Source organism: Leptonotus elevatus, chromosome 14, assembly GCF_054856555.1.
Source record: "Leptonotus elevatus isolate MCC_2025b chromosome 14, RoL_Lele_1.0, whole genome shotgun sequence".
Classification (NCBI taxonomy): domain Eukaryota; kingdom Metazoa; phylum Chordata; class Actinopteri; order Syngnathiformes; family Syngnathidae; genus Leptonotus; species Leptonotus elevatus.
In genome coordinates, this window is record NC_141252.1 from 3,466,405 (window position 1) to 3,490,175 (window position 23,771).

At 42.3% G+C, this 23,771-nt stretch overlaps 1 protein-coding gene across 3 annotated transcripts; it reads left to right on the forward strand.

Moving 5' to 3' along the window:
- The first annotated feature begins 7,777 nt into the window (after positions 1-7,777).
- mbip (MAP3K12 binding inhibitory protein 1) lies at positions 7,778-13,996 on the forward strand. 3 transcript variants are annotated; one of them, XM_086093931.1, is made up of 9 exons: positions 7,778-7,986; positions 8,821-8,910; positions 9,484-9,672; positions 10,163-10,259; positions 10,516-10,584; positions 11,077-11,232; positions 11,565-11,662; positions 13,517-13,555; positions 13,645-13,996. In XM_086093931.1, the coding sequence occupies exons 1-9, from the start codon at positions 7,858-7,860 to the stop codon at positions 13,750-13,752; spliced, it is 975 nt and encodes a 324-aa protein (XP_085950057.1). In that variant the 5' UTR covers positions 7,778-7,857; the 3' UTR covers positions 13,753-13,996. The 3 variants fall into 3 exon arrangements, with proteins under 3 accessions (XP_085950057.1, XP_085950056.1, XP_085950055.1); XM_086093930.1 differs by having other exon boundaries at positions 7,782-7,986; positions 8,794-8,910; positions 10,519-10,584; XM_086093929.1 differs by having other exon boundaries at positions 7,785-7,986; positions 8,794-8,910.
- The last annotated feature ends 9,775 nt before the right edge of the window (positions 13,997-23,771 follow it).

Below are 23,771 nucleotides of genomic sequence, written 5' to 3' on the forward strand. Positions count from 1 at the left end.
ATGGGATTATACCTGCATTAAAACTGAAAAAGACAACATCTGTTATTGTCGGCGGTCCGGTTCAAAGCATTTATCTTTGTATTTTTCATTTATTATACATGCTTTTTACTAGTGGTGCAACGGATCATCATTGATCGAACCAGGCCCCACAGATCGGATCGCGCACGGTCCGCAGATTGGTTTGGTGGGAAAAAAACAAAACAAAGTGCGCATTCACAATTGATACTATTCTGACATGTCTTGGAAGCTGAAACATACTCAACGTGAAGTACTAAGCCTAACTTCAAAATAATGTTGACCATATACAGTCATACATTGACGGCAAAGCAAATTGGCTTAGAATACTTTTATTTTGAAGTTGACCCATGTTGAGATGTGATGGCTAGCTTGACTTCCCTTTTAGACGTTGCCTTACAGTAGTTGATTGACATTGTAGTTGCGACCAACATCAACACAACGCTATCCCAAACTCATTTTCAATCGCTAATTTAGAACGCTAAGAAACCGCTTATTAATGACGCCGTCATTGTATGATACGGCACAAGTCTCCGACATAAGAGGCTAGCGGCTAGCTGTTAGCATTACCAACGAGTGCCTGCACTGCCTGGCTGCCGGCTGGTAAGTAAATGATTCCGTCATTCCCTTGTATTTACCTAAAGTATGCTAGCATCTGATTGGTTAATGTTAGTCAGCTGATATTGGATCAGGAAGTGTTGTTGCTCTCGCTGCAGCGTATGACGAGTAAAGTTTAAATTAAGAATGAATCCATCCTGCCTTTTCATTTTATAAACAGTGTTCCATTAACCAACGAATCCTTACATTAGACTACAGCTATGCTACGTATATTTCTCGTAAATTTCTGAGTTTTAGTTTTGCAAGTTTTTTCTCGGAATATTGTCCTCCTCTGGGGGGGAAAAAATGATGTACTTGTTAACTTTGTAAATATAATAAGAAAAATAGCAGCATAAATAAAGAATACAGTAAATCCGGGAGGGGTGGGCAGAGGGGTGGCGGGTAATAATCTCTGAAAAATCCACAATATAGTGAGGTTCAGTCCAAGAAAAACACCGTAATATATGAATTTTGGACCCAAATACAAATCCACGATAAGTGAACCACTTTGGCCACATGCTTGCTCCAATGAAATTGAAAATGAATTATATTAAATAAAATGTAACTTATTTTGTTTACAAGAGTTAAAAAAAAATATATATATATATATATATTCCAGCAACCTGCACATATGAAGTCACATTTTTACAAAGTTACATGGCAAAAAAAATAAAAAATACTTTGGAAGCTATAGTCAGTATCGCATCCAACAGTTTAGCGGACCACATGCTGCGTCTTGAGGTTCTGCTTTTCTAACCCCTTCCACTGATCCCCCTGGCAGCCCATTGCCTCCTTGCGGGGGCCAGCACCCCCCCCCCCCCGGGCCCACCCACACGCTCTCATTATTCCCGCTGGCCTCCGACATGACACGGGAACAAAGTAGACATTAAGCGACATTAAAGCCGGGGATGGAAGTAATCAGGAAGCCGTTATCTCTTAATGAAGCCAAACACATGCGCGGCGATACACACAGGCGCTAATCAATAGAGCCCCCCCCCCCCCCCCCCCCGTGACAAAGAGGGAGGCGGGTTCGGGGCCCTGCGCCCCTCTCCCCTCCCACAAATCAATTAGAATGCTTGTTTGCTTTGACAGTCTATTTCCATGAATTACGTGTTCATTAAAAGTCATTTGTCAAGACGACACTAAGAAGACCTGTCCTGTTAGGAGGGAAGCTGACGGGATTAGAGGCGAGCCACAGGCTGCCCCTGTAAACTCTTTTGTTTTATTTGTATTTTATTTTGGTAGCTATAAACCTCATAAACGTACACAAACTTACAAAAATGGCATCTCAATGGACAAATGAGATGATAGCAATGGATAGAGTTGGCTACGAAACACACTCTGTCAGCCATTGGTATCGGTCGTTGGTGCGAATACCGATACCTTAGAATAAGGCTAGTATCAGTTCGATACCAATATCTGATATCGGTATTCGCCCATCCCTAAGGTGTACCACACTCCAAAAACTGTTAGGTTCAAAGTAACACAAACTGGGTCAACTTTTTGTGTTATTTATTCAGCCCAACTTTTTGGGTTATTAATTTCACCCAAAATAGTTATTTAATCCAGCTTTATGGTTTGAATATGTAACTTTTGGTGTTATTTATATTACCCATTTTTTGGGTTAAATTAATAACCTGTTAAAAGAATAATAGAATTCACAAAATAACCCATTTTTAGGGTCGCAAAAGCACACACACATTTTTGGGTTGTTTTGTCCAAACATATCCAATTTTGGCGGGGTGCAAATTTCTGGGCTATTCATTTGATTCAACTATTCGGGTTATTTCTTGAACCCCCAAAAAAACTGGGTCAAATGGATATCCCTAAAAAGTTGGGTTGGTTTGTGTAAAATGTGGTCACAATATACTCAAGTGTATATTCAACTGTACAGTTTTGACCTCTATTTTTTAAGATGTTTTTTTGCAAAAGTGTCCACACCCTCTAATAACTGCGGATGTCAACAATCACATTCAAACTCATGTTAAATGGGAGTCAGCACTCACCTGCCACCATTTCAAGTTCAGATGTGCTAGTAGGCTTTTCCCGCCATTTTTGTAATTGAAGCATGATGGAAGCTATATATATATATTATATTCCACTACAAGGATATGTTATTCTACAATGCAAGAATGTCAACTTTGATGTAAATTTGTCGCATCTACATGGGAAGGGAGCTAAATTGTGCTCTTTTAAAGCTGTTTTGCATGTATGTTGTCCTTTTTCTTCTTTTCTTTTTGTCATTCTAGCATGAGCACAGTTGCTTTTACCAAAGGTCCCCTTTGGTTGCTATAGCATTCTCAAGCACCACTCTACGAAATCCCCACCCCCACACCGACCTGCTCTGCACACTTGTAATAAATTATCCTCAAGTGAAGTGAAAGAATAAAATATATTGGTAAAAAATAAATAAAAAAGGCAACGGACCGGCGTACTTTAGCGAATCACACCCTCGTAAACATTTTTTTGTCCGCCGTGACCCCTTTGCTGGATCATTTCATTTCATTGTGTTGTCTGCTGTTACGCAATGTTTAATGCAATCTTTAGGATGCGCCTCATGCCGAGCGTGAAGTGCAAACACATGCGAGGAGGAGGAGGAGGAGGAGGAGGAGAGATTTGTTGATTAATTAAACATGTCTCCTCCAAAAGATAGCCCCCTCACAATACAAGTTTGCTTCAGTGTGAATCGCGCTCCTCTTCGCTGTCATCTTTGCCAAATTGAATGCAGATTGAAAATATATTTTCGGCTCTTGACTGGGCCTATTCACAGCCTGTTGAATCGACGGCGCGTAAATAAAAAGACTCCGCCGTTCGGGAGCTTGGAGTGATTGCACGCGTTGCACTTTGAGGAATGGTGTTAGGAATAGTTTGGCATGGATTGAAGCATACGCGGCGCAACTTCAACATCCTTTCATGCGAGGCTTTTCCCACTGAGGGTGGGGGGACTACTTGGCAGTTGTCAAATTTATGGAAAAGTACAATGGGGGAAAATTTGGTATCTATTTGAGGACAATAAAACGGCTGGTTTGAAAACGAATACAACTGCAAACGTCCAGGAGCATCAACTGACATTTATAACTTAAGGCCCAATTGATATGGATTCTTTATTTGGCAGAATAATCGACATGGTCTCCTCACGTTTACAACAATAAAATTAGGAAATACAGACAGAATATTCGACTGCTTTACATCACTAGTATTTGCTTAACGTTACAACTTGTAACGTTAGACTGAAAAATCGGCTTAAAATTAGCATCAAACTTTGAGCCCATTGGATGGCATAGGCGAAAAGGTTAGCATTAGCATTGATAATAACTGTTTCCTGTTTAGGACTTGCTGCATTCGAGGATGGTCGGAAGTCGGACTTTTCCGAGTTCAAACCAGGAAGTGTGAACGGGAACGCCCCCTTGAACTCGGAAATGCCTTGCACTTGTGAAGTCGGGGGAAAAATCTCCCTGCATGAAATTTTACGGTGCACTACTGAACTGTAATGCTTATGAAATAAGATACATGAAGCAAAAATTTGGGCAAATTCTCTTGTGGGAAGGGAGTTCAAAGATGGCGCCATTGAGTTTGCTAATTTATCATTTTCAGTTGTCCACCTTTTTTTTGGTACATTTTTGTCTATTGTATGTCATGTGGACCTGCTGTGTATTGCTGTAGAGTTTTCAAATGGAACGTCAAGTAAAAAAATGTTTATACATGATTTTTTTCTAAGTTACGCTGGCGCTAATAATACCATCTTTAAAAGTAATTTGACAGAGATTTTTATTTCACAAGAACTCTACTCTCACTCTCAGCTGGCGCCGCCTTCTGTACACACTAGATAAACACTAAAACTAATAATAAAACCAATATAATTTAAACTAAAATGGAACATTTTCAAAAAAATAAAAACTTAACAAACCTACTCTAAAAACTGATTAAAAGTAACCGAAATTAAAAACAAAAGTCAAATAAAATAAAAGTACCTACACTTTAAAAACAGTTGGGTCAAAAATAACCCAACAATGGGTCAAAAATGGACTGATCCTCTATTTGGGTCGATTTGACCCAACTTTGAGTTAAGAAATGGGTCTTTCAGCTAAAGCAAATCATAAATGTTGGTCAGATCGTGTACTTAGGTGAAACAATTGGGTCATTTTGTGTAAAACAACCCAGAAAGTTGGGTCAAATTGACCCATAAAGTGAATCGGTCCATTTTTGATTCATAATTGGATTATTTTGGACCCAACTGTTTTTATAATGAAAAATCTCAAACTAATATAGCCTGTCTGTAAACGTCTAGCCTGTTCATTGATCTGAGGAACGCACCATGATAAATGTGGCCTACAGATCCATGTCTTCCTGCTCCAGTGGGCTCCCAGCAGCACCCGGGATCGGTCGCCTGCTGCGTTCTGGCAAGAAATCAATAGTGAGGGGAGAGGGGGGCTTGCTGTGGTGCTGGGGGGGGGGGAATGGTGTCCTAATCATCTGTACATTTACCATCACAATCAACAATCAAAGCCAGGACCCGCACCTTTATTTTCGGGGGCCTCCCGAGCGCAACAATTTCCCCGCTGACTGAAAAGGCGGCGGCAAATTAGAACCCTCAGCTCCCGTGAGCGGCGCCTAATGGCTCTGATTTGTGAACTGCTAAACGAGGTTATGTAAATGAGGCTGAATAGAGGCAGCGGGTCCCCAGGTGACAGGTGCAGGCGCTTTTAAGAAAATATATTAAAAAAATAAAAAATAAAAAAAGGTGGGAAGATGATCGGGCCAGGATGGGTGTCAAAACCAAAAAGGAAGTTGCAGTGAAATGTGATTTTGGCTCTAGGAGAAAAGTGTGACATGCAATGCACGCAAAAAAAGCACACATTTGGAATAATGTCCCGTTTGATTGTAATTTGTTAAACAATCGGCTTAAAATTCTGGTTGCCACCAACAAGCAAGTCTTTGTTGGGAAAAAAATAATAAAGATTGGCAATATTTGTTCGATTATTGCAATTCGAGTATCTCAGAGGTTTTTTTCAAAAACAAAATAATATTTTTTATTGTTTTGAAGATAATTTTTTTTTAATCACATTTGCAGATAGAGATGATTTTTTTCTGTTTAGCAAAAAGCATGTATTTCCAAAAAATTATAAATTTTCATCTGAAACAATGACATTTTAATTTTTTTATTAATATATACTGTAAATAACAAAATTTTGATATACAGTACTTAATTTTGAGGGGGGGGGCTTTATTGGGATTGCATTTCAATAAAAAAAACAGCTATCTCCAAATTTTAAGATCCCCCCAGAAACAAAAACAATGAAAACTAATTTCTGGCATGAAAACTATTCTTCAAATCAGAGTTTGGCGATGAAAAGTTGTTTCTGTTCCTGTCGAAAAAAAAGCATGTCACGCCAAATATTTGTATATTTTATTCTGAAACCCTAGGAAATTTGTATTTATTTAAAACATATATATAAATCAGAACATTTTGAGATACAGTACTTATTTTTTGGGGGAACAGTTGATTTGGATTGCAGTTCAACTAGTAAAACGAAAATTAGGTATTTTTTTAATTTCTTAAGATTTTTTTTTTCTTCCCAGAGACGTAAACAAAGAAAACACTTCTTTGTTTTTGCTTCTGAGATGAAAATGCTTGAGAGTTGCTTCTTTTTCTGTCCAGCAAAAAGCAAATATCTCCAAATATATATATATTTTTAAAATGTATGAAACATAAGGACATATTTTGTTTGGTCGTTTTTGTTTAAGAAAAAAAAAGTCACAAATTTTTTTAGATACAGTACTTATTTTTTTTCAGTACGTAAATATGATTACAGTTCAGCCAAAAACAGGTATCTCCCACATTTTCATGTTTTTTTCCCCCGCCACCACTGCAATACAAAGAAAACATATTTTTGTTATTTTTGTAATGAAAACACATCAGAAACACTTTAGCCTCCAGTTAGGCAAATTAAATACTTTTCTGGTGGTCTTAGTTAGTAACTTCTCGTTGTGTGGGAACATTGGGAGCAATGGCTCAGCGTGTCAAACCATGTCAAGTGTTACAGTTCCGCTCCCATTTCAGGGGGGGGGGTACAGACAAATGAAGCCAAGGGACTTGTCTTCAGACCCCCTTTTCCTAAAATGATTAACCCATCGAGAGAGCTCATATGAGGCGCGTGAGTGGCATGGGCTTTCTCGTTTGCCAGCAACTGTCATTTTCCTGTTGTTGTCTTCATCAGTCTCTCTTGCCATTATGTGAAAAGACGGGAAAATGAATAGAGGTAGGAGATTTTCCCACAGTCACTCAATGTGCACACGCACGCGCGCGCGCACACACACACACACACACACACACACACACACACACACACACACACACACACACATCACCATTGTGCTTATTGCCCTATACTGCACCGTCTGCTCTGCACTCAACAACAATGTTCTCATTAGAGGATTTTTTTTTTTTGTGAGTTATCAAGTGCAATGTTAACTGTTACGCATTGTCATTTTGACTGGGATTTATGATTCTTAACCATGTTAGCTGGTATGTTTTTTTTCTTCATTTGGCTTAACTTGTCACACTAATGCAATTGTTGTATGTGTCAATGTGTTTTTAGTAACTTTTTTACTTTTCACCGTTGTAGTGAAGGGACAAATGTGAAGCATTCAAAACGTGGTTTAAAATCGAAAAATGAAACAGTCTGTGAATCACAAATACCTTTAAAGTGCTTAGGAACAAAAAAATAAATAAAAAAAAATTCACCTAAATTGCACGTGTACTTGTTGGCTCCGCCCACACAGTGACGCATCTTTCCGTAACTTTCTGCATTCCAACCAATCAGGACAAATCTGAATTGTACATGGTCAAAAATGGGAAAATAATTAACACATTTTGTGGCTAATTAATTATTAATTACAAACGCATTTGAAATGTTTAAAAACATTTGCTTAATTAAAAACACATTTACAAACAATTTAAGCTGTACATTACACACACAACTTTTTATGGGGGGGGGGGGGGGGTAATTCTAGTATAATTAAATTTCTCAGAGCCTCTTTGTTACTAGAGTCATTAATAAGTCTGATATTGAAAACAGTACAATTGTGAAAGTGTGTAAAAGTAAATTACATTGTTACACACGAACCGTGAGCGTGTGTGAGAGTGGTCTCTTGGCTCAACACACACAGACGCACTTGTTTCCGTCTTCATTTCCTCTATCCCAACCAATCAGCGAGCACGTCTTCTCTCGACGTTGAGCCACAATGGCGGACACAATGAAGCCGACCGCGGAGAGCTTTTCTCCCGCTAAAGAGTCCTACGGTAACAAATTGTCCAGCTACTCGGGCTGCATGAATGTCCTGCTCAAGCTCCTGGCCGACTTCGCGACAGAGGTTGGTTCGGTGTTTGATTCCGTGCCGTTTTAAGCGCGGAAACCAGCGAAGTATGTGTTGTTTGCTAGGTCACATGCTAACGCTCGGAGCTGCTGTTGGCATCAGTCGCAGCAAAACTTGGGTTTAAAATGGTTATCCTCAAATAGTAGTCGTTTGTTTTACAACGTCTCCTAGTAAACTTGTTCACCCGACGTACTAGCATAATATGCGAACGGCTTGTTTACAATGGGTCTGTGTTAACTTAGAAACCTCGTTTAGCAGGTTGGCCGCTTACTGTGATTCGTCAGCCAGTCCGCCATATTTGATGGGGCAGCTATAACTATAATCAAACTAATCTCCGTGCTGACCTGCACTGATTACTCCGGAATAGAGCTAGCAGCGTTGCCAGACGGCACATTTATATAATATTTTTTAAATTATAAAGCTTTTTCAAAATAATATTAATAATAATAATAATAATAATGACAAAATATCATACAAAAAGGTTGTAAGAAACTGACTGTAAGAAACTGAAAAAGTAGACAAAATATAAGATGTATTATAAAACAATAAAAATGGGGAAAAACCAACATGACATAGGCTATTAGGAAACCGCATTAGACAAAACTATAAAGGAAAAATACACAAATATTAGAGTAACAATGCTACAAAATGTAACCTACAAAATGTTCAAAAGCAAAATATTCGATAAAAGTATTAATGTACAAAAAAAAAGTGAAATGGATGATGTTCGCTGCAATTACTTGAGGCAAGGTTACTATTTAAGAATACTGTACAATGCATAGCAAATTTTGTGCTGCGTCTCAGCTGAAATTAGGTGACGCCGCTTTGAAGGTGGACATCAACATGGATGCTTTGAGTCTTCAGTCGTCAGACGCCAGTCACGCTTACGACTGTCTACAGCGGCACATCAGTAAGCTACAGGTGCGCAACAAACTGGTTAAGTCGTACTGTATCAATCGTGCACGCTACTGGTATTTATTTATTTAATTTTTACATTTCTCTCTCTTTTTTCTCTCTCTCTTTTCTCGCTCTCGCCGCCCCCCCTCCCCATTTGGTGATCATTTTGGCTGTGTTAACTTGTGTCATAAATGGATGGAAATTTTCTTTTGGGTGAAATGTGTCATTTACTCCTGTTTTGTATCTTGCTAATGAATCTTTTTTTTTTTAACAATTTTTTTTTATTTTCCTTAATTATACATAGTGACAGGCTTACTTTTTCACTAAATGGTAACTAATCAAGTAAAAATTAAATTTTTGTGACATTGTATTGATGGTGTGTCATAAGATAAAAAATGAAAATAAAACATATGTCTTGGCTCAAAACAAGTTTCAGCAAACAGTAAGTGAAGTTCAGCATTTCATTTAGAAGAAAATACCACCACTTTTCCTTTGTAGGCTGACTCAAGATATTATTTAGTTGTTAAGAAATTGAGTCCATGGCAAAAATTGTTAAGTTGTAAAAGATGCACTTCATGATGTTGTCATTTGGTCCAGGCCGTGTCCGAGAGCCTCAAAACCCTGGCGGAGGCTCCAAGTCGCGCGTCATCAGAGACCGAGAAGGAAACGCCGCGTGACGCCGCGTCCTCAACTGCCCTCCAACGCTCTACGTCGACGCCTCCCCACCCCTACACGTCGAACGCCGCCGATGGCGTCCTGGTGCAAATCCGAGCCGGCAAGTCTGAGGTTGGTTACGGTTATGAATAATCATCACGTCATTAAAGCGCCCGTCGCAGTCCCCGAGAATCGGAAGCGGGCAAGGATGGGGGTGTGCGTGGGCTCCTTTAGCGGCGTGGTCGGCTGGGAGAGACCGCGTCGCTTGGAGGGCTTTGAGAGCGCGGCCTGGTCCTTGATGGATTATGAAGTGGATGCTCATTACTCTCAGATTGGATGTGGATGGAGGACAAGAGGCCTCGTTCTGTTGTGCATTTATTTTGGTAGCCAGGCAAACAGTATTCATATTCCATCATGCCATGCGGGCTGGCACGTGTTATGTGCCTACCTGGAATTGCAATTGTCATTCCACATCAAGGCCCCTGATCCGCCCCCCTCCCCCCACCGCCCTCCTGTTTGCCTCGTTACATTATCATTACAGCAGCAAGACAATTTTGCTTTGCGGATGCCCTTCCATGGCCGATCAATCCATCGCCTGTCATTACGTGTGTCGTCTCTGCAGATCGAGCGCAGGATATCTGCATTTATGGAGCGCAAGCAGATGGAGATCAATGAAAACAACGTGCGCGAGTTCTGCAACGTGATCGACTGCAATCAGGGTGAGCGAGGCGCTCGCGGGGGGGGGGGGGGTAATGTGTCAGGGTGTGGAGTGGGAGCCTGCGCACAGATTGCCAATGTTTGGGAGAGAGCTGATTTCCAGCGGGCGAGAGGTCAGGCTGAACTGAGCTGGAGTAGCTAACGGCCTCCAAAAACACCAGCAGCGGCGGCGGCGGCGGCGGCGGCAACGTTATTGTGTTTTTATTCATGTCCTTTTTTTCTTTTCTTTTTTTATGCGCCGCATTGGTTCTTCTTCAGCAGAGGAAAGCTGCGCCAGAACAGACGCCGTGTTCACGCCGTACCCCGGATTTAAAAGCCATGTGAAAGGTGGGAGCAGAACATAAAATATCAATCATGGGACATTTACGACACGGCGAAAGGTGGCACCCAATCACTGGTCCCATTTGTTCAGATTTCGAAAACAATTTGTCCCGCGGGATATAATGGGAAGTCCTCTTTTCCACAGTCAAAAGTGTGGCCAACCTCCATCAACAATGTTTGAAAGTAAGAATAAGAAAACAAAATGGAACATCCTTAGCACGAATCACAAAACAATTCAAAGATTTAGATTATTTATTTACCATTCTTGTTATTGAAGTGGGAAAATATATGGACCTCTTTAAAAAATAAATAAATAAACAAACACGCAACTACAATTTGATTTGTGTGTGTCACTCATTAAAAAAAGTTATTCATTTGTATACAAGTTTTAAAAGACGTAAACCATTCTTAAAAACAGAACTTAAACAATAAAATAGATGCAACTATGCCGATGATGGTGAAATAATCCCTATTTTTTTCCGCAAATGTTTGTCACAGTCACGCGAGTGGTGAACATGCACGGTCCTCAGACTCGCGCCGGAGGCCAAGGAGAAGCCGGAGATCAGGCGCGAGGCCCGGCTGCACAAGACTGCGGCAACTCGGCCATTGAGGAGCGCCTCAACAACATCGAGACTCACCTCAGACTCCCCACAGGTAACGGGAAGAAACATCTTCTGACTGAAATTCTTTGGCGGCAACGTGCAAAAACGTGCAAATGTATGGTCCCCTATTTTATTTGTATTTTTTAATAATTGCCTATATTAATAGGTTAAACCCTACATATTCCTCCAATCTATGATTTTTTTTAAAGTCACTAAATATATTTTCCAACTCATCTCATTGACGTACTTCGCCTCGCAACACATACCAATTACTACTTTCCTATTAACCATTTTGTTTAATTATGCATAGATACTCTCATTTTTTTAAAATACATATACAATGATTGAACGTTCAATGTGTAATTGTTGTTGTTTTTTCATCAGTGGGCCCGGTTCCCGTGAGTGTCTACCAGAGGCTAAAAAAGATGGAGGACCGCATCCTGCAGTTGGAGGGACTCTCGCCAGAGTACTTCCAGACCATGGTGAGTACACACACATACTTTCTTTCAGCGTAGAAGTAGTAAAAACGGCAAGCGGCTAATTGAAGTCGCTGGCTTGTTGCAGAGCCACTTCTGCAATTTCTAACAAAGTCACCCATGAAAGCACCATTAGCCACCTCTGGTAAAAAAAAAAAATAAAAAAAAAATATGGAGTCTCCAGCAGAGAATTTGTAGCCGGCAGAGGGAAGAGTGTGAAGAAAAAATTGGCCCGGCAGGTCACTCCTACGGCGAAGAGGGAGAGGTGCCATGTCACCGGCCATTGTGCGGGCCGACGCATGACTTAAATTGGTCAGTTGTAGGACTTTGGACTTGCTTGGCTAATACGGAGGAAAGTTTCAAGGTTCAGTGTGCTACATCTCTAGGATGTTAATCAATCGTGTTTAAAACTCCCCTTTGAATTAAAAATCAATTAAATGAGCTGCTTTTCATATAGCACGACATCTACATCATATGGTGCCCAATGCGCTTTACAATGCCTCGCATTCACACACCTGTATGTGGGTGGCATAAAAACGATTATAGTAGTAATTAGGGATAGACCGATCATCGGTCCGGCGCCGATATTCAACATTTTGACCAATATCGGCATCGGCCATTTTGAAGATTCATATGGCCAATAATCTTTGCTTATTGGGAAATAATTATTAACATTTTCAGAGATGCTGCTGGGAACTCTCTGCACCTTCTGTTTTTGTTTGAAATTATAAAACTAAGATAAGTACAAATGTAATACTTCAGATATTTTGGAATACTTTATTTACTGTAGAAAACAATTGTTTAAGTTTTTATTTACCTTTTGATAACATGCCCATGGGAGATCCCGGAACTTTTAGTTCGATTTTTAAAACAAAGATTTCTATTGACTAAGGTTTTTTTTTAACTCCAATATTTTACCAACCCTAAAAGTTGTTTGATAAACATATGCTTTCAAATTAAAAAAAAATAATAAAAATAAGAGCTGGAGTTTGTATTTCTTCAAATTTGAATGCCAATATTCTCCCTTTTAGTGAAAATGAATATCGGCTCCAAATATCAGTTATTGGCGTCCTTGACTACTAATAATTGGCATTGGTTTCGGCCCTGAAAAAACATATCTATATCTATTTGTAATATAAATAAATACACACAAAAAAAAATAAAAAAAAAATTTAAAGGGGGGAAAACATGAAGCAATAGTCAGTTCTACATACAATATTTTGCGGACTTCACTTGCTGCCAAAAGCAAATGAGCGGAATGCGATGCGGCTCGCCGGAAGAAGTGGGTCCGGCGGGTGTGTGTGCGTGCGCGCGCGTGTGCGGAGCCACGGCGTTTTCCGAGTGTGCTCGAGATGAGCCGCATCATGTCTCTCCATCTCTTGATTCCGCCGTCGCTCAGCACAGCATGCCGCGCTCTTCAGCCGCTTTTGACTCGCTGCATGTTTGTGCGAGCTCAGATGTCGAGTGTTTCTGAATAAACCGATGGGGTCTTTTCTACTCCAAGTACCACTTTTTTTTTGGGGGGGGGGGTAAAATTTGTTTTTGGGGAGAGGGTGGGTGCTCAAGCAGCTACATGCAGTTGCCCCACAAGGATGTCACTAGTTGTCAATTTATTGCTGAAAAAAATTTACAGGCCGTCCTTTTTGGGCGACGTTGCCAAAATCAGAAAAGGATTTTTGGACTGGTTAAGTCAATCACCAGACTTAAACCCTTTTGAGCAAGCATTTTACCTGCTAAAGAGGATGCTTACAGAGAGGAACTCCCTCAAAACACTACAAACGCATTTACAGAAATCCCGACGTGACTTTTCGAGGCACAAAAAAAGGTTTGCTAATCATGAAGTTGTGTACTTCCTTGTAGAACCTCACACACAAGAGACTCAAGACGTCACCTGCTCAGGTACCTCCGTTGATTTATTTGATTCTTTTTGGGATCTCCGCCGGCTCATTGCCGCGCGACTGACTTTGTTCTTGTCGTTTGTCCGTCAGGCCTGCAGTCTGAGCGAGCTGGATGAGAAGATTAGTGCCGTCAAAGCAGCCCTGCTGAAGAAGGCCAACGAATTTGGGCCGTCATACGGACCCGAGTACCCGCTTTGACCCGATTTGGCGTAATTGTCAAGTAAGGTGTCACGATGCACCGAAATGACAGTTGTCGGCTGAAAGCGAAAACCGATAATGAGGAAACCAAGGCCAGTTGTGGCCGTGTTGTTTCAGTGGCAAATGTCTTTCGGACCGAAACCGAAAAAATGCGCTTTTGGTCCATTTTTGGATGACAATTTTCGGTCCATCGCCACTGAGGTGTAAAACTCCCTTTGTAAATAAAAATAGATTTAGCTCTTCATACGTTGGACTTGTAGTTCATTTTTAATGAATTGAATTGAGCTTCTGTGATTATATCCACTGTCGCCGTTTACCAAGCTACATGCTATGTGCTTTTTAGCAGCCAGTTGTTATAGCCCCCCCCCCCCTTCATGCTGGTCATTAGCTTAGCATGTGCTACAGGTTATAGCAATATACTGTACGTTAGCATGGTGTGAGCAGCTAGACATGTTGCAATAAGTTCCATTTCTAGTTGGAATTCATTGTTGTTGTTTTTTGATCATTTCTATGTCAGCCATTAGCATAGCATGCTATGCACATTTCATTAGCATCATTGCTCCCTAACTTAACCTGAGCAGCGGTAAGTACCATTTCCAGTTGTAAATAATCGTTGCTTTGTTTTTGTCATTTTTTTAAAGTCGTTTTCTTAGCATATGCTCCATGCTATATATACGTTAGCGTTAAATCGGCCTAACGTAGCTTGCGCAGTCAGACCCTTATGTTGCGGTAAGTTCCGCTTCCGGGTCTAATTCACATTTGGTATTTTGGTGCTAGATGCTCTTTACATTAGCATCTGCTTGGGCAAAATCATTTTTGTGTGCGTAATTAATGTTATCAATTGTACTGTGCATCCTGAAGTTTTCGTGTCCCTAAGTTCTATATTGACACGCACCAACAACAACGGCTTGAAATCAGCATTACTGGTTATCAACGATTTCTCTAATAGATAAGCAGACAAATCAAACAAGCCGCTAAGTGCGAGAGTGCGCACGTGTGTGTGTGTGCATGTGTGCGCGCCACGGCGCGTAATTGGGAGGAAGCCGAGGCGCGGGGGCACCTGATTCCTTTGCCTGACTGCTGCGTTGCTGATGATCCGCGCTAATGGTTGTCATTATGACAAATGACCTGATTATGGCAACTCTTGTTTGCGAAACATCTCGCAGAACCCAACAAAGCGGCGCCGCCGTCGCCGCTTAAGCGGGTCGCCGCTGCGCTTGACGATGCCGCCGTCTTCGTAAATAACCAAAGCGACAATTATGTTGTTGTTGTTTTTTTTTTTTAAGAGCGTTTTCGGTGAAGCAGGCTCGTGTTGCATTGCTGCTATTCACTTTCATTTTTGCTTAAACGGTACACGAAAGGTTGGCCAAAAGTTTGTTCGTTAACCATCCGGTTATCCCCGGTTATGCGCTCATCCAGTTATTATACGGGGTTATCCAAGTAAGAGGTCAAGCCTGTTTGCTTCAAGCTCTTTTTATTGTCACACAAATTTACTGTTAAACCGTTGACAGAGAATTGAACACTGCATATTTCAACACTAGAATTGTCAACCAAACCGTATCGTTTCCAACCTTCCTTCATTTAATTCATTAAAAAAATAAAAAATGTGTCACTGCTTTTGCACGAACTTGTGTTTTGTAATTTTAGCAGAGTAAAATTGTTCGAGTAGTTATAATAGACGAAATGTGATTAAGTTAAAGAATGTTAGTTTTGAAAATTAGAGCAAGGCCGTAATATTATGGGGGGGGGGGGGTCTGATGATGGAATTTGATGAGAGAAAATAAGTTGTAATATGTTGAAAAGCAGGTTTTAAAATAAGAATAAAGTTGTGATATCATGTGAATAAATAATGTTACTTAGAAGAAAAAAAAAAGGTTATTAAACCAACCAAGACCGGAATATTTCTATTCAGTTTTGGACTCAAAGTTGCGAAAGAGATTTTTTTTTTTTTCTCTCGCAAAAGCCGCGTATGAAATATTTATGTTGCGTCAAATGTGAAATATGCTAGAAAAGACGAGCCTATAAAAAAGGAAGAAGAAACATTGCACAGACATGCGCTAGACGGACAGACAGACAGATCATCCAGCGCGGGAACGGAAATAAGTATTAGCCGCATAATGGCGTGAAGACGGCGAAGTGCCGAGTCATAAAATATCTGCGGCGAACTGCTGTCACATTCTTCCATCTTTGCGTTTTACTGTAAGCTGTTTTCTCCTTCCGAGTTCTTTCTCTGTCACGTCACTACTTTTTTTTTTCTCTTTGATTGATGGAGTGACCTCAGGACAATCCAACTTGCAGTCTGGCGTCTTTGTCAGGATATTTTATTGTTAGCACTGAAATGGGGAATTCTTTTTTTCTTTTCTTTTTCTCAATCCCGTTTCTTTCAGGTGTACCTCGTTTTTTTTTTTTTTTTGTTGGCTCGGGTCCTTCTGCGGATGTTAGACAAGGGGGCTGAAATGTGCAGGGACCACTTGAGCTGCTGCAACGTTGACAAATGGATTTGGGGGTTTTGGGGGGTCTGTTCTCTGGAGGTTTTTTATTGTATCCCTGGAGCTTTTGTCTCCGACACGGTCCCCCTCATGAGGGTTAATGAGGACAAATTGCACCAAGGGGTAACAAATGGATTATGCAGCGGGACAAAAAGGGTTGTATGCGACGGCCGGGGTCCGCCCATCATGCGCTCCATTGAGCCCGGCGTCCTCCTCAAGTGGCTCGCCAAATATCTCATTATCTTCATCCTGCCTGTTTTTAGTCCGTGCTGAGGGTTGCGGCCTCCCGCGTGGGGGAACTTCAGCTCACCGTTGTACGAACGGCGGAAATGGCCTGCCATGTAAAAGTCAAAGCGAGCGATGGAAAAAAGCCTTGAGATGTGAAGAAAAAAAAAAAATCTAGAGAAATGAGCGACGCGTAAAAGTGACCAAATATCTACGGAGGGTAAAATAATTTAAAAAAGATGCAACAGTACTAAGTCGTACTATTATAAAAATGTTTCATATTATTATCAAGAAAAATCGAAAGTTTCCGAAAAAAAAGTTAATTTGTCGTATTTTTACTGAAATTGTTTTGATTTGATGTGAAAAAGTCATCGTACCAGAATCTGGTCAATTGTAAAATTCCATATTAAGAGAAACGCAAATTGTTCCGAGAAAAAAGTCATCATCTTACTAGAATAAAAAAATAATAAAAAATAGGTCCTTTCATGAAGATGAGACTCAATGGCGAGCGCCAAGTGGCCCGTCCTGCACCTAATGGGGCACGGCCCAACGGGACCAGGGGCTCACCACTTGCGGGAGGGGCTAAAGGTTGCCGGGTTCATCTTGAACTGTTTTGAAAGCCAGAGGGAGGGACCCTGAGGCTTTGATCCCCAGCTTCAGAAGCTGGTTCGAGAGGACGTGGAATGTCAGCAGCTTGAAGTTGTCTACGAGGTCGAGAGGTTCTCGACGCAAACCTTGGGTTCCGGAACCAGTCCTCTTCAGAAGAGTTGGACTCAATTCCACTCTGTTGTTGGCAGCTGATGGGGTTCTCGGCAAGGCAAGCCAAATTCGGCTTTGGTTGTCACTGAGGTCGAACCTTTGGCATCAAGGGAGTTTTTGATACTTAGACGGTTTGGAGGAGGAGCCAGTTGGATGTAGCATCTGCAGTGATTGGTTATTTACCAGACGATCTACGTTCCCATGCTCACCTACGAGTTGTGGGTCACAACCAATAGAACAAGATCACGAATATACGAACGGCCAAAATGAATTTCCTCCGTCAGATGTCTGGTCTCAGAGACGGTGTGAGAAGTTGGTCACCAGAAAGGGGCTCAGAGTCCAGCCGTTGAGATGAAGGTCGCTTACGATGCCGCCATGATGGCGAGGTGTTCCGGGCACGAGGGCCGGAGATAATGTCTGTCGGCCTTCCTGGGATGGCCTCGGTATTGTTCTGGCAAGAGCTTGCCAAACTGGCTCGGAAGAGAAGATTCTTTGCTTATTTGCGCCGGCTGCTGTCGCCATGATCTGAAACCCGGGCGATGTTCTAAAAAAAAAAAAAAAAAGTCGGCATGTCAGGAGGGAAAAAAAAGTTGCAGCATGACTTGGAAGTCATCCAACTCCGGAATGACCGACACCTTTAATTTGAGAAGTGCTTGCTTGTCTTTGGGTAGCAACTTTCTCTATATTTGTAAGCGCGGAACCCGAGCGCGGCTTCCCGAGGTCACACGGGCGCCGCTTGTCCTTTCACGCCAACAAAGCGGCCACTTCCGCATTGACTCGGGACTAATTCCCGCCTGTCAATCAGCCCCACGTCTCACCAAGTCTTTTGGGAACCTCGCTCAAAAGACACAGAGGTGTTCCTTGTCAACGCCCCCCCCCCCCCCCCCCCACTGCTTTCCGCCTGTCTTTTTGGTTCTTTTTTTTTTTTTTTTCTCCGCCAGTGAGGATTCATATCTATTCATATCTTGGCAACTCTTAATGGGCTCGAGGCCCTCCAGAAAGAAAAGCTCTTTCCTGTGACTCGTCGGCTCCAGCCTTTATTCAGCCGGTGGCTCGGTGTCAAAAAAAAGACTGTTGCTCGTTTGAGCCCGCGAACAATGGCGAACAAGGCTGAATCTCGAGGGGGGGGGGGGGCAGCAAAGGACAGAAAACAGGCTTTTCACTCTGCAGAACATTAGATTCTGACACATTTTGCCATGGCAGTTTTGCACCCGCCACCACCACCAGCCCCCTTTTTTTTCCCTTCCTCTATCATCCTGAGTGCTCTGGTCTTCTTTTTTTTTTTTTTTTTTAAAGAGACCACCTGTTGGCAACAAGCCTGTTCTTCATTACAGGCAGAGCCATTATCGCAGGGGCGAGGCGCGCCACAGGCTAACTTTCTTAGCTTAACCCTGCAAGAGGTTTCATTCTGTTGCTGCTGGAAAATCCGTTTTTTTTTCCCTCCCTTTCTTTTTCTTCACCCCCGTCAGTAATTTCAGGCCTTTTGTTGCGGCGAGAGGGACTGATTCATTTGTGCTCATTGTTGGTTAGAAAATGACGCAAAACAAAAAGGAGCGGGGAATGCAAAGTTAAGTTTGGAACACTCTTTATTATTTTCCCTTAAATCAAAAGCTTCGATTCCAAATATTTGAACAAAAATTACACAGATTAGGAGCTTTAGCTCTAACCGCAAGTCGAATTCGTCCGTCATACCAACACTGTGGGAACACATGCAAGGAGGGAGGCGGTGAAGTTGTTGGGATGCACCGGTGCGCCCCCCCCCCCCCCCCCGTACCAGGGATGATGGAGGGAAGGCGAGCGTCACCCCGGCGCCCTCAACAAGTCAGCTGCTCCGCGCCACCGCCGGGCCGTGTGGAGTTAAAAGTGGAAGCAGCGGGAGTGGAATTCAGGCAATTACAATCAAGTCGGGGTATAGTTAGAGCGCGGGTCCCGGCAGCACCTGAGCTGGATGCTGATGAGACACTTAGCCCCCACCGACAACCGACCCCGAGCTCCCCCCCTCCTGCCCTTCACCAGTGGAGTACAAATACTTCTTAACTGTACTTCATTTCGAAGCGTTTCCAATGTGTTGAATGTGGATTGTTTTTTTTTTTTTAATCCAGATCAAAACTCTTCCCTTCCCACTCCTGATCAATTCCAAGTTGCAATTCCACTATTTGCCTCTAGATGGCAATTACTTCAATCTTCTATCACCATAAGAGAAAACAAAGGGTGGTTGTTTTGGTGGCATTTTTGGAGTCGCTCAAATGAATCGAGACTCTTTCAACATGGAGAAGGAGGAGACGTTCAACCGATTTGACAGTTTAGCGCGCAAGTCGCACTTTCGTGTTAGCAATGTGCTAAATTTAACGCTTCAGTTAATTTAGACACACACTTAATAAGCTACAGTTAACAAAAACGCACTTAAACGATAATGATTAGCGACCTTATCACAGGAAGAGTTCAGAATTGTGTGCCGCAGTGGATCTTGGGAAAAAAAATTCTTCACAAGAACCGTTGACAGTTCGTTGAAAGTGCATTAAGTTGCCCATCCCTGGTTTATATCACCACTTAGCTTCTTGCTACTGTTAATTTCTTTAAACTGCATTCTGTGCAACATTGAGCTCTTTTGAAAAGGTGTTCACAAAGACCTCGCACGTGCTCGCACCCTTACACAAAAACAAAAGGGTACCAAAATGGTGTCTTTGCCAGTATGGATCGTTTAAGTACCTTTTGTAAACGATACTTGTTTTGATTCGATTGTCAACCCTGTAGGTTACGTCACCAAAAGTTTTACTTCGCACCACCAAAATGGCCCCCTCTTTTTCTGGACACCACGCGCCTCAGTTTGCCGTACCTCTCTGCTTTTGACACGGGTGGCACGGAGTCAATCGCCCTCCATCGGCTGTAATTGACTCTCATCGGTCAAGCATCCCCCAATCGTTCCGGACGTTCCCCAGAAAAACTTATCTGCGCCATACGAACCTCTTGGCCTTTAATACGTGCTACGCGCTTCCTATGCTGAGTTGTTCAGGAATATCTACGACTGCGAGGATATGGAGGGGGGAGGGGGGGGGGCTCACAACGACACTCTTACGCTCTTATAGACTCGCACTGCCCATCCACTTTCTTCCCCCATCCCTGTTCTTGGATCTTTTTCTGAGAGAAGAGGTGGAAGTGAGGTGGGGCTCCCGCCTTCTCTCTTAGCCGCCGCACTCGGCTCAAGCACCATCAGGGTCATGAAGGAGAAGCTCGCTATAGAAGCGGCGCAAACCGACACGTTTTTTTATTTTTTTATTTTTAATGTAAAGATGTCAGTGAGCCCAGATGGTTCTCATCATATGTTTAAGACCGCCTGGGAATTTGAAGTAAACACATCCTCTCTCCATATATTTTAAAATAGTATTAACTCATTCGCTCCCGGCCATTTTCACTGAAGTAATCCCCTTTGCTCCCTGCTCTTTTACTGGATTTGGACTGATTTTGCAAGGCCCACAGAATATTGTGTTCTATTGCTATAAAAACATAAGAAAGATTAGATTCTCTTCTTTAATCAGGAAAAAAAGTACATTTGTATTTGTTTCTGTTTTGCAGCAATTAGCATTAAAATATAACTAAGTTTCATCATTATTCACAAAACTGTTTAAAACTGGGGAAAGCGCTTTTTTCAACAAGCTTTTTCTTAAGTTCAGAGACTGCATCAAAGCCTCCTGTATGCTCTAGCATTAAAAAACAACAACAACAAAAAAAAAGAGCAATGATGATGACATTTCCGAATGAACAATACTGAGCTCTTTATAAAAAACAAAGAAAGAAAAAAAACAAAAAGAAAAAAATTTATTTAAAAAAACAACATAAAAAACATATAAATACGCCTTTTGGGACCATGGCAGCATTTGAAATAGAACGTATTTATACGTTTTTGGGAGCAAATGAGTTCATAGTCTTCCTCTTGCTTATTTGCAAATCGCTACATGTCAATTCACCGTTTTTGCACTCCCAAGTATAAGAACATTTTGTTTTCGCGACATTTAGTCAGTCCATATCTAATATAGCAAAATGCTTTGCAGCCATCTTGTGGTATTTAAAGCCAAATTTTTACCGATTTGTTAATTACTTGCGGATTTTCACCATAAATAAATTGGGGTGGGGGTTTCTATAATTGACCAACGTTAACTTTTGGTCCTAAAGAAAAACAAAAAACGAATTTAACAGACCTTTACAAAAACGATGAACATGTTCAAGCAAGTTGTGTCTTCTAATTAGCGTCACGGATGTCTTCCAACTTCCAACTTCTTGGTGACTCGCCATTTTGCCACTTTGCTGTCGTCTGAAGATGACATCACAGTTGCTCGGGCAACGACCAATCACAGCTCACCTGTTTTCAAAAAACTGAGCTATGATTAGTTGTTACCTGAGCAACTGTGATGTCATTTTCACACGACAGCAAGCTGCAAAATGGCCGTCTTCTGATATTGATTTTTTTTTTAAATGCTGCATTTTGCTGCTTAACTCATATTCCACTAATGCAATATTCGCCAAAATATTTAAATTAGTGCGGCTGCAAAGAACATATTCTTGTCAAGAATTTTGAGGAGGTTGACTTCCCCTTAAATCCGATGCCCCGCGCCGCACTTAGCTTAGCATATTAGCGTGATACGAAGCAGAGTCTGTTTGCTGCTACCTAAAGGGGAGGTCATGAAGGGGGGTTGGGGGGGGGGCGTTTCTGTGCCATAATGGTTGTCTTTTGATTCTCCTGGCGGGGCCTTCGGGAGCTCCGGGGATTGTCTCTTTGAAATTATTCCATTTTGCCCGAGAAACAGAAAATGGTTTGCACTGATCCTGTTTTGTTCCTGAGGAGAGGGGAGACTCGGGGTTGTCGGGGCGGGGGGGGGGGGGGGGTGTAGTATTATCCCGGGCTGACACCGGTGGCGAAGAGGCAATCACAGTGGCCCTCGCTCCCGACAAAAACACTCCATCTGCGAGCAGAGGAGGAAATCACACCACAATGATGGCCGACTCGCCCGCGCCTGCCTCTGGCAGCTGGGCCCGGGCCGCCGCCGCCGCCGCCGCCGCCGCTCGCTACACAAACGCTAAGAAAATCAGCAGCTGGAGCGCACAAAAGAGCGAGTGCTGCACCTGCCGGTGTGCAAAAACAAGTGCTATTTGTGGGGAGGGAGGGAGGTGGGGGGGGGGGGCGGTCTTTTCCGTAACCAAGATCAGAACTGAATTTACTGTATAGCTCTTAAAGTCACAGATACTACAGTGAAGAATGTGAGGATGGTGACCCCAAGTGGACAAAGATAAAACCTCGCAGGCATATTTTTGTATTATTTTAAGTATAATATTTTTAAAATGCACAGAAAATGAGCAAATTGGAAAAAATAAACAGTCTGGATGCTAACTCGCTACGTCGCCTAAACCGCTTGCTAGCTAAACAAGCGCCATTAGCATGTCAAGCTCAGCCAAGCCCGTGTTAGTATTCAACAGCGTCACCTCCTTTCGTACCTGGGGATCAAAGACAGACACGAGCGAGAGCCGTCCGACCCCCCCCCCCCCACCCCCCGGCCCCCACCCCCGCTATTAGCAAACAGACAAGAGCCCAGCTGACACCGCTCTCAAGATGTGCCGTGCCGACGGAGGGCTGTGATTACGGAGCAATCCCGAGAACCCCGCCTCACTTTACGCACACGCACGAGCAAACACACACCTTCCACCGCAAACTCTACCTATCTCTGAAATAGATGTTAATCTCCCGCCCGACCCGCTCGCCTGCCCGCAGTAGCCATGAATAATCAATAGGGCCGCCATTTTCTTCCACACAACGGGTCATTTCTCAAGAGGGCTACTCCAGCAGATTACGAGCCCCTGACTGGAATTTCACTTTTATGCCGGCCGTGCGTGGGCGTGGACGTCTGCATGTACAGTTAAGCCCCAAATTGCTTGTCGTTATTCTGCCCTGGGGCCAGAAAAATCGCCATTTTGAGGGCTTTCCCAGACTTGAAAACATCATGGATTGAAAGCAGACCCCCAGATTTTATTTTTGAACATTCGGACCCCAAGGCCGCTTTCCCTGAACATGAAATTTGAGTAGAGCCACAAAAAAAAAAGTCTCAAGAAGCAATGAGTGAAAATAACACAGGAGGTGTGCCATTTTGGTTTAAAGCAGCCATTTTGGCTCTTTTGTGCCCTAAACAACTCAAACAAAAATCAACCCTCAAAACCAGTTTTACTTATCAACATGAAATTTGGTAGGCATGTCTTTCATGAGTTAGACCCACCAAAAAAGTTTCAAAGAGCCATGCCAGAAAAGATGCACATAGCCAGCCATTTTGATTTAAAGCAGCCATTTTGGCTCTTTTGTGCCCTAAACAATTCAAACAAAAATCAACCCTCAAAACCAGTTTTACTTATCAACATGAAATTTGGTAGGCATGTCTTTCATGAGTTAGACCCACCAAAAAAGTTTCAAAGAGCCATGCCAGAAAAGATGCACATAGTCAGCCATTTTGATTTAAAGCAGCCATTTTGGCTCTTTTGTGCCCTAAACAACTCAAACAAAAATCA